We start from the raw sequence: 12,114 nt of genomic DNA, 5'->3' as shown, positions 1-12,114 counted from the left end.
ACTTTTGAGTCAACTTGCTCAAAGAGCGAAGATTCCGTCGAATACTTTACTATAGATAAATAAATCCATCTACTTGACTTTAGGCATTACATGGGTTTCTTCGGGTAAAAAACAGCGTTTCCTTAATTTTTTTTCCTTTATAAAAATTGAAATATTTTATTACAATTTTTTATTGTTACAAACATACACTCTTAACAATGAAATTCTGAAATTTTTGGAAACAAATATTTTAAACTCCGCCATTGCGACGCCTTTTCCGGTGACCCCTCGGAAGAAAGATACGCCCACGTTGGCCGGTTAACTCCTTACAGGATCATCTAAAGTGAAAAAATACGTGTTTTAGTTAAAACCTTAACTTAGAACTTGTACGAAGTAAAAAAAAACTGAAAATCAGATTTTTGACAGACATTTTTACAAAAAATGAAAATTTCGCGACATTGATTTTCTCAAATAGCTGTAATCGAAGAAAAAAATCTTTCATCCAAATCTTTAAGAATTTTATCTCAAAGACTTGTGTAAAATTGCATAAAGATCGGTTGAGTAGTTCTCAAGAAATCTTGCCAACCGACTATAAAAACACAGTTTCGGGAAAAACGCGTTTAAAGACGGCGCACTTAGCCTAGCTAGCCTCGAGCGCACAAATTCTCAAGACTGTATCTCCGAAACTATTACTCGAATGAAATAATTTAGGACAGTATTCTAGAAGTGTTGTAGAATATTTTATATTTTAGAAGTATTGTAGAATAAAAAATTGGATTTTTAGAAACCCGTAAACCCGTTGAGGCCCTATGTTCCACCTAGGAACTACGGAAAAATATATAAACCCATGTAACCCCTTTAGAACAACTCATTTCCAACTCACCAGTTTTTCGTTGGTCTAAAGCGGATTACCGTCCATCATAATATTCAGAGAGGCCTCTCAACAACTAACAGAGTTCCTGTTAGGATGCTTCACTTTTTGGGGATGATATAAGTCTACCAACTTGTCAGTAGTCAGCTCAACTCTTTTTCGACAGTTTTCATGACTCTTTCTCTTTAAAAAGATGAAGAAATTTGAGAGTTTAGAAGGTTGCAAAGACGTCTCTTAAATTTTAATAGGGTTGCCATCTGTTATTACAATTATAACTATTTAATATTACAATTTTTTCAAAGATCGTGATATGATTATCAACGTCAAAACTTAGAATAGTCAACATAAAAATATTATAAATGTGGTTGCCAACTGTTAAAAAATTAATAACAGACATAAACAGTTGGATTAAACACATGTACTAAAGAATGGCAAGCAAACGCCCTACAAAATGTTTGTTGAAGTATACACACATGTAACAAGTTGCCATGAAATTAGGTTAAATATTAAATTTATTAAAAAATATAGTGAATTTTTAAGTAATATTGTAATATATATGTACAGATATATTTTTTATTTAAAAAAATTAAATAATTTAATAAAAATAATAATAAAAAATTAAAGTATATATATTTTTAATATTCAAAATAAAAAAACATATTTTTTCAATAATTTTTATAATATACTTGAGGAGCCGTCCACGCTCCTACATAGATAATGCTACTACTACCACCTATATGATTTCTATTAGTTAGATTATAGCTATTAGTCAATGAGATATAGCATTTTTATGTAGCAACTTGTGTTAGTTTTAAAAAAAAATGGATCATAAGGCATTTCGAGTGTTAATAAAGCATTGCTTTTTGGGGAAAATACTGTTGAATTTGGGCTCAGGGAAATCTACCGTTGAAAAGATATTTGCTAAGCTTAAAGAGGCGAAAGCTCTGTGCAAAGTGGGTGCCTCGCAAGTTCACAATCCAACAAAAACAAAGAATAACTGATTCTGAGAAGTGCTTGAGTGCTCTGCGTCGGTGTGTGACAATAGAAACATAATTCCATCATTTCCCACTGAAGTCCAATCGACAGTCATTCTAGTGGACTGCACATGATGAACCGGTTCTCAGGCGTGGAAAGACGAAAAAGTCAGCTGGAAGGGTTATAATTTCAGTCTTTTGGGATGCAAGGACTGATTACTGAGCCAGTTATAATCTATTTCACTGCGTATTTGGTTGCAGTTCTTTTCTTCTATTCCAAATATTTAGCAATTTTATTATTTTTGAGAAGACTCTGTTTAAAATTGTACGCATATATTCAAATGATTCCTACAAACATAAATTTTGAACAAATGCTTATGATTTAAATATAATTTTTGTATTTATGAGTTGTATTAAAATATGACATAAAGAGATAAAATGTATCCTATGTCCTTACCCTGGTTCTAAGCTACCTCTCCACCAATTTTCAGCCAAATAGGTTTAGCCGTTCTTCAGTTATAAATGGTGTAACTAACACAACTTTCTTTTATATACATATATATATTGAATCAATTTATTACTTAAGTAAGAAAGAACAACCTGTCCACATTATGAAAACTTGTCTACAGATGTCGCCTTTTACTTTGGCATCGTTTTGTTTGTTGCACGTTTACGCCAATTTGAGGTTTGAATATTGGATACTGCGATGGTAGCGCAATCTATCGGATCCAATGTAAAACATTCCAAAATTAGCAATTAATTACAAATGAAAAATTAATTTAAAAAAAATTTTCCAGTGGACCAAATTGTGAATCTAAACCATTCTCGAATCTCCTTAAACACACACAAAAAATTTCATCAAAATCGGTCCAGCCGTTTAGGAGCAGTTCAATTACAAACACACGGTCAGAAGATTTATATATGTATATAAAGACTAAATAATAAATTTATAGTCTATTTAATGTCTTTCTAAAAAGTTTATACTTTTAAAAACTTAAAACAAACGCATGACGGCAAATAAATTTTCAACCAAATTTTAAATTTCCACTCTCGAGCTTTATCTAAATAATTGCAGCTGACATACAAATGCCAGCACTAACTTCCGCCACAAACTCTCACTGCATATTTGCACGCGCTTATCAAATTAAGCCGCTTAAATTATTACTATTATTATTCTATTTTTTTACTAAAAGAGAAGTCTGCAAAACCACTGACCTATGTACAAATGTAAATGCTCGTGCACTTTCTAGTTTTCACCGAAAATAAAAAGCGCTCGCTAAAAACCACACATGCACCACAAATTTGCTGCATATAACGGTTAAATTATGACGTGCAGAACACAGTTTAATCCAGACATTGAAATAAAAGGCAGCAAAGTGCATTTGAAAAAGCTGCCACATAAAAAAAATTGAAATGGCGCAAAAAGTAGAAGAAATGGAGTAATTGCACACAGCTTGAAAACCACATTGCAATAGTCAGTGTTTGCCAGCGCCGGTGGCAGCAAGCTTATTTGAAATTTCAAGAAAAAAAATTTTAAAATTTTATGTGCAAAAAGCAACGCAAAAAAAATCATATAAGTAAGTAAGCATCTAACGGCAATAAGGCGCATCAGCGACGCGACGCGGCGCGGCACAAAAACGAAATGCAGCCACAAAAGCTGCCAACAAGCGCTGCTTGCGGCCGCGTAATAGTGGCGTGTAAAAATCTAAAATAAAAGAAGAAGCAGCATAGCTTACAGTAGCACGGCCTGCAATTTATGAAGTTTGACCCCACAGTCTGTGCGCCGCGCATCAACGTCGGCCGACAATGTTTGCCTCGCGCTGGCCTTTTGCTGCCACGCAGCATGCGCTGCATATTAAACTCAAACTCTGGCGCGTTTGTTACTACTTTGCCGGCACTTTATATTATTTTAGTTTATTTTGAACACGTTTTTTATTATCATTTTTATACCCTGAACAGTATGTAATGAGTTTGCTACCTACTTTCAGGAAAATGTGGAAGACCCTATAAAGAAAATATATAAATGATCAGCATGGCGTCCTTTTCTCTCTAAGCAATTGCGCATTTGTCAAAACCACTGACATCGCGCCACTATAGCATAGAGCTGCCATACAAACTGAACTATCATAATCATGTCCTTGTTTGGACAACTTTTCCATTTTACCAAATATTTTAACGAAATTTGGTATGGATTATTATCCAAGCGAACGCCATAATCTTCGAAAAAATTGCTCAGATAAGACCACTTTAGGATATAGCTGCCATACAAGCTGGTCGATCATAATCAAGTTCTTGTATGCAAAACGTTTTTATTTGTTGAGATATCATCTCGAAATTTGGGGTGAATTATTGTCCAAGACAACAGCATATAGCTGCCTTACAAACTGAACAATCGAAATCAAGTTCTTGTATGGATTTTTTGTTTTTTTTGTGAATGGTATTATATTTTCGTTGCAAGCGAAGTTAACATTATTTCCTGTTACATATTTGTTTTTGCTATTTTCTGCCAAACTTTTTTTTTGCACTGTGGTAAAATTTATTAAAGCTGAAATTAATGCGACTACTTCTTTGTACCGCCACACGCTTGCAACTTTGTTGTGCCTGAATTGTTTTTTTGTTTGTTTTTTTTTTTTTGCGGCACGTAAAAGCTTACTTATGGCGTGATTTAATAGTGTTGGCAAGCAGTGCGCGCGCGCTTTCGCTGCGCCGCAACTTTTGCCGCTCATTTGTGCGCGTATGCAACCCTGCAAGTTCACGTTTTAAAACTTTTACATGTTACTTGCTTTATTTTCTACTGCCTTACTTTGTGTGTTTATTGAAAAGCGCAAAACAAAAACATTTATTTACCGTACAAAGTTGCATTATGCCTGCAATGTGTTTATGTTCATTTCTTGTTTTTTTTTGCACAATTTTATTTGCAACGAAAATTTCATTTAATTAAGCCAAGTAAATTTATTTACATTGTTTTTGCTTTTATGTTGCGCCGCTGCATGCACTTTCGCACACTCTCCCGACGCAGTGTTGTATTTTGACAGTCGCCCGCGCTGTTAACGGTTTTGTCTGCGCCCAACTTACAGCATACATAGTTGTCGCGGCGACAGCATGCTGTCAACGCATTTGTCGCCATTACCAATGTCATTGCGCCAGCATTATTGTTTTTATGTAGATATGCTGCTGTCTTCGCTTACTTTCGGTTCCGTCTGCCATTCGAATTTGGCATTTTCTGTGCATTCCATTTTGTACTGCGCCTTTGCGGCAATCAAAAGCTCGCCACTACTGTTTTTATAGCGCACACAACAATGAGATTGGCGACATAATGTGGTAATAAGCTTGCCACAGCGGCAGCGGTTTGACTGTTGGAAAAACGAAAAGTGGAAATAAACGTAGCAAGCATTACATTAAGGTCAAAGGCAAAAGTAACGAGACACTAGACGATTTTTTTGTGTGCTACCACTCAGCTATAAAACGTATTGTATTGTCGCAAAATGTTGCACACACGCACAATTTGGGTTGTAGTTTTATGAGCGCCACCCACTTTATCGCCAATGTACTGGCAGCGTGTATACTATGCTACCCACACCCTGGCACCGCGTATCAATCCAAAGACAACTCTTCGCCGTTCTTTCTACTCGCTGCACTGCGCTTTTGCTTAGGCTTTTATTAGCAAGTTCTTATTCTATACTTTTCGTGTTTATTTCCGCCACCAGCTGCTTATTTTGCCACAATGCTTGCCAACAAAATTGTATTTTATTGTTTACTCACAACTCTCAGCGGTGTAATAGTGTTGCCCAATTTGCGTGCGTCTAACTGTCAAATTAGACAAGCTGTCTGGAGAGTTGTAATTTGCTTGGTATCGTAAATTTCACTTGATTAAATTTTGATATGTAGATTGAGGATTTATTGCACCACGCCGCATGCGTCTTGTGGAATTGACCTCTTACTATCTCTGGGTATATAAATTATTGAACAGAAGAGATTGGGTATGTACATATATCTATTTTGCTTAATGACAAAGTTATGTAACATGTCAAGACAGAAATCTAAGTGAATTGAAATATACCACGATACAGCTCCAAAAAATATAGCGCAGACTTCTCACTTCAGAAAAAGACACAAGATTGATCAAGAATGTTGTTATTGTAACCGAAAAAGACAACGGTGTGTAAAGATCACACATTTGCTTTTAGACCACAATCAACGAATTCAAAACAATTATCTAAATCTAACCTAACTCTTCTTAGTTTTCTATTCTGAACCACATATTTTGTTCACAATCTCTCCAATCAGCTCACTTTGATGTTGATATATCAAGGTCAAATTGAAACTGAGTCTATTTGTTATTTTCAGAATTTGAGAGAAATATTTCAAAATTTTTAAATAAAGTAATAATTTTCGATTAAAAGAATCAATTGCGTCTCTCAATTGATACAAATAAGTCAAATTCCCTATTTTTTCAGAAAAAATGTTTGCCACATATGGTGTGACATTATAGAAAAAGTTGCTTAGGAACAGGTGCAGCGGGTCAGCTTGCTGAGGATTAAGCGCGCTATGAAAACTACATCAACAAAGGCTCTGGAGGTTATTCTCGATATCTAACTAATCCATATGCATGTGAAGTATGAGGCAATGCTTACGGTCAGTGTCATACTCGCTCTTGTTAATGAACTCGATCTAAATTCGTACTGCGACTGAGGAAAGAAGATGCATGAGTACTAAACTTCAACACAACGTTTATATTCCACAGTGGAGAAGAATATAATCAATTGTTCTTTAATCAGCATTTCCATCGTCGTAATTTTCATATTCACCGATTCAGCAAAGTATAAAATAGTACAGGAGAGGGATTCTCCTGTAGTAATCTACGCACAGAAAGTAGTTTCAAACTAAATAACTACAATTTAGACTCGCAGACCGAAATTGTTAGCCAAGTGGGTTTCTGCCTTATATTTTAAGTCCATACGCCTTCTGGTGGAAGTGGCCAAGTGGCAGATAAGGCTCCAATACTAAGTCGCACTGCTTTAGATTAGGAAGCAGGCAACAAATAGACTCACAGTAGGTAATATCATTTAGGTACCTAGTCATAAAAAAATAGAAGGAAACCAAAAGACAGACGAGTTGGCCGTCAACAGCTGGGACGGGTGAGAGTAGTGCTGATGTTGGACAATACAAAAAGCTTCTAGTGATATTGTAAGGGTCAACTCCACCTTCAGAAAATTGGAAAAGACGTTTCGGGGGAATGCAAAGCGTGGCAGAAGATGATGATACGCTGGATGAGACGGGATATACTCCACCGTTTCAAATGCTCCAAGCTAAGAGAGATTGGGCAGCTGTGACAGAAAAAAGTATGTTTTACCAAATCCGCTGAGTTGCTGGATATGGCTTAATGTGCTTGCCAACAAGGAGGCGTAATAAGCATAATGATAGCCTCAGTACTGTCGGTTGCAAGGTGTCGCTCTTGCACCTCGCTTTTCAACCAACCTACCAACAAACATTACAACTAGTACAGAGTTTGACACCTAACCTTATATTATAATATTCCTCACCAGTATTTTAAATATCAAAAATAAAAACTAACCTAAATCGTAATTATTTCAGTCCAACTATTTGTTACTTTGACATTTGAAAACTCTAAAATTGCATCTCCTCTTAGCAAGTTTCAATTCCAAAGAAATCAAACAGCAAAGCTATTTATCAAACGTCAGCTGTTGTTTATGTCATTTGCATTGAATTTATAATATATCTAACGATAATTTAGCAAAACTGTCAAAGTTTATGTTCGAAACTGTAGTCGTTGAGTTAAATTGTTTATTGCTGAATAAATTATTTCTTCTTCTTCTTAATTGGCGTAGACACCGCTTACGCGATTATAGCCGAGTTAACAACAGCGCGCCAGTCGTTTCTTCTTTTCGCTACGTGGCGCCAATTGGATATTCCAAGCGAAGCCAGGTCCTTCTCCACTTGGTCCTTCCAACGGAGTGGAGGTCTTCCTCTTCCTCTGCTTCCCCCGGCGGGTACTGCGTCGAATACTTTCAGAGCTGGAGTGTTTTCATCCATCCGGACAACATGACCTAGCCAGCGGAGTCGCTGTCTTTTAATTCGCAGAACTATGTCAATGTCGTCGTATATATCGTACAGCTCATCGTTCCATCGAATGCGATATTCGTCGTGGTCAATTCGCAAAGGACCATAAATCTTTCGCAGAATTTTTCTCTCGAAAACTCGTAACGTCGACTCATCGGTTGTTGTCATCGCCCAAGCCTCTGCACCATAAAGCAGGACGGCAAGAGCAATCCTGCGTTGGATTTCCAGGCTGACATTGTTGGTGGTGTTAATGCTGGTTCCTAAATAGACGAAATTATCTACAACTTCAAAGTTATGACTGTCAACAGTGACGTGAGAGCCAAGTCGCGAGTGCGACGACTGTTTGTTTGATGACAGGAGATATTTCGTTTTGCCCTCGTTCACTGCCAGACCCATTATTTAGCAAAAGATAATAAGTACCAGCAGGTTCGCGAAAATACAGTTATCAATTAGCGAACGAACATTAATTATGCAATTCACCCTTACAGCATGATACGATGATATGCCTAGCAGCAAGCTAGCACAGTTCACTGGCATATTGTTGCCATTTTGACAGCAACAACTGACAGCTGCAACGAGTACGCGCAAGGCTATAGCGCTGCCGTACGTCAAACAAACGTCAGCGGGCGTCAAATTGCAACACTGTAAATTGAATAAGTATGTGTATGTGTGAATGTGGGTGTGAGCTCAAGCGCTAATAATGCAGTGTGTGAAAAGTAAACAAAATATTAAAGGCGTTGAAAAATTAATCAAAACAATTATGAACGGAAAATAAAAAAAATAAGGCAATGAATATGAATGGAGTATCAAACAGATGGTGAAACAGAAAAAACAGAAAAGTGTTGAATATATGAATGTGTAAGCATTTATGCAGTTACTATTCGAGTCGTTTGCGCCCGTCAACTTGGCAGTCAAGCCACAAGCAGCTGTCAAATATGTCATTTACGCATCGGCGTTCGACTGTTGTTGCCACAATGGACACATGTTAAGCGCAGCACGCAAATTCTGCTTTTAGCATTATTTGTAAATATGCGAAGGTACAGTAAAAGCTGCAATACATTAGCATATATTATTTAAATCGCCTGTTGAATTACCAACACAAAAGATGATTTAAATAATCGTTTAAAAATATCGATGAAAAATTAAATTTAACATTTGAACCAATTTTGGAATATTTATAATGTAACGCAAAGTTAGGAATAACTAGTTACGTTTAGGTCAACAAAAATATGCAATGATAAACGAAGTCAATACAAAGTTATTTAAAACTATATTTATCGATAACAATTAGTTGCTGTTACTTATTTTGAATATTTTCTGATTCTAAACTCAAGATTTAATAAAAATATTTTAGATAAAACATATACATAAAGCGATTAGTATTATATCTATCGATAAATATTCATCGTCTACAGTAAAAATTTATATTCTCTAATGTGAGCTAAAGATTTCATAAAAAAAAATAGTTTAAGTAAAAAATATATAAATTGATTAATATATAGATAAATATTCATCGTTTAAAGTAAAAATTTAAATTCTGTAATGTGAGCTAAAGATTTCATAGAAAATATGTTTGATAAAAAAATATATAAATCGATTAATATTACATTTATCGTTGAAACTAATGTTTCTCATGTGAGCTAACTATTTCATAAAAAAAATATTCTAAATAACTAAAAATATATAAATTGATTAATATATCGATAAATATGTAATGCTTAAAACAAAAATTTAATTTTTCTAATGTGAGCTAGAGATTTCTTAGAAAATTATTTTTTCTGATAAAAAAAGTGAAATATCGATTAATATTATACAATATTATATTTCTCGTTAACAATTTTTCATTTAAACTATATATTAGATATTTTCAATTGTGACTTAAAGATTTCGTAGAAAAAATTTTTTTATATAAAAAATTGTGTGTTTTAAAAAGTATTTCTGCTTTTTCGATTTATTTAGATTTTATGATTATGTATTAGAGATTATGTATAAATTTATTGTTACTCTTAAAAAGCGTTCAAAAATGTAGTGGCCAAATATGAAAAAAAAAAATCTGAGCCAAAAATTGTATATCGATTTGTTTCTAATGCCGCATTTTTCTTAATTTGCCGATTTACATATATTTTATAATTATGCTGAGAAAAAACGCTTTAGCATAGGGTTGGCAACTAAAAAACTAGGAAAATTTGTACAGATTATAGAAGTAAATATTTTTTAACACATTTTAGAAATGATTTGAGAAAAAGCTTTGTATATATGTACATACTTACAAGCATCTACTTCTATAAGCTTATTAAGTTAAACATTTTAATTTCTTCTTTTGAGGTTACGTCCGACTGTAGCTTTACTGTAACGCACTGTAAATAGAAATGCAATGCATAAAATTGTTAAAAAATTAAATTTATTACTTCTTCTTTGTTCACTATTAAGTGATTTTCCCATAACACCCACAAAACGACAGCTGGGTTTGTGCCACTGCGGCCATTCAAGTTCATTGAAACATTCCAGCGGTCGTAAAAATGTTCCGGAATGTTAAAAGCAAAAAATAGGCGTACACACATATGTACGTTGGCCCATATATATTTGAACCACATGTACTTGCATTTTCACAAGTCAAATGAAACCTCAAAAATTTGTGTGTAAAATACAAAAACATGCATTCAATAATATTTCAAAAATGGAGCAAGCATAGTTTTGGAACAAACTTTGCACGCCTCAACGCAATTTTGACAGCTGCTGGCATTTAAGCTGACTTTACGTGGCACATATGCCATTACAAGTTGCTGCTGCATTCGTGCAGCACTGACAGTTTCAAACAACAGCAGCGTTGGCGCTTTTGGCGCTTCTGTGCGCAGCCTAATTTTGATTCTGATTAAGCAATCGATTTGCTGGCGCTGTCTGCTGCAAGGAATTCACACACATATATGCACCAATATACATACATATATTGCATACATGTGTGACATATGTATATAGTAATTATTTTTCGTGTGCTGCATACGAAGCTTTGGAAACGCGGCACATATGTTCGGGCGATGGGGGGTCGCTTAGGGCACTCACTGCTGTCGGTTGGTGGTGTGGTAAAACAATAAAATAAATAAAAAATATTTTATAACGCGATGTGTGAATTGATGGGTCGAGTAAGTGGTTTTCATGTGAGTGATAATCGTGATGCCATGAAATGGTGCAATAAATAATAATGAATGTGGCTGAAAGTTATTGACTGCAACCTGATGGATGTGCATATTTCATTGCATATGGAGGAAAAAAAAATAATAAAAAATTTTAAAAATTATTTGAAAATTTTTTTTTTTCGAAAAATGTGTTTTTGAATTTTTTTTTTTAATAATTAATTTTTTTTTTAATAATTAAAAAGGTTAACAACAAATTTGAAATTTATAAAAATAAAAAACAAATAATAATAAAACAAAAACTTTTAGAAATGATTTGAAACAATTTTTAATTTACTTTAATTTTCAAATTAAAATAAAATTAAAAAATTAAAATACATAATACACATACACATTTCATTACATATGGGAAAGTTGAAAATATTTTCATGGAAAATATAATATATATTATACTATATATTAATATTTACAATTTTCGTAAATTTCGAATGGACAACAAACCCTGTACTAACTTTCTACTCACCTTCAATTCCAGATCTCACACTAGCTGAAATCGAACCAAAATTGGAGATTTTCCCCATGCAAGGTGTGCAACGCAAACCAGTTGGCAAATCATTGATTTTAACCTGCAAACCCATAGTGCCCGATCCGAATTTGGTATCCGATCTGCAATGGAAGGACAATTTGAACAATACCATACTGCCGAAACCGTAAGTACAAAACAAATTGAATAATAACATTCCGTATTTTGGAAAATCATTTTTATATATTGGAAAAAATATTTTCCATGAATCCTTTAAGAAATGTATACTAGTGTAGGATATAAAATCCATTAAAAAAGCCCTTTAAATATTTCAATTATGTAACTTTCCCTTAAATAATTTTTGTAAAATGCGGATCTGTAAATATTGTAAAATAAAGACTAAAAGTAATTAACTAGTGATCTAATAATTGTTTTAGATATATACATATACATATGTACATAAGTATTATAACTCTTCTTCCAAAAACAAAACTATTACATCAAAAAATTATTTCAGAGCATAATTTAGGTGCAAATATTCAGCTCGTAACTGGT

General features: G+C 34.1%; 1 protein-coding gene across 7 annotated transcripts in view; it reads left to right on the top strand.

Annotated features, from left to right (window-relative positions):
• Positions 1-12,114, top strand: part of LOC126760310 (fasciclin-2) — a 274,265-nt gene that overhangs the window by 194,329 nt on the left and 67,822 nt on the right. For all 7 annotated transcript variants that reach the window (XM_050475863.1, XM_050475860.1, XM_050475861.1 and 4 more), the window contains exon 3: positions 11,572-11,746. In XM_050475863.1, the coding sequence (XP_050331820.1) occupies positions 11,572-11,746 (175 nt within the window). The remainder of the gene's footprint in view (positions 1-11,571; positions 11,747-12,114) is intronic.

Source organism: Bactrocera neohumeralis, chromosome 5, assembly GCF_024586455.1.
Source record: "Bactrocera neohumeralis isolate Rockhampton chromosome 5, APGP_CSIRO_Bneo_wtdbg2-racon-allhic-juicebox.fasta_v2, whole genome shotgun sequence".
Taxonomy (NCBI): Eukaryota; Metazoa; Arthropoda; class Insecta; order Diptera; family Tephritidae; genus Bactrocera; species Bactrocera neohumeralis.
The sequence above is the reverse complement of the archived record's forward strand: the minus strand, read 5'-3'. Positions and strand labels throughout refer to the sequence as shown.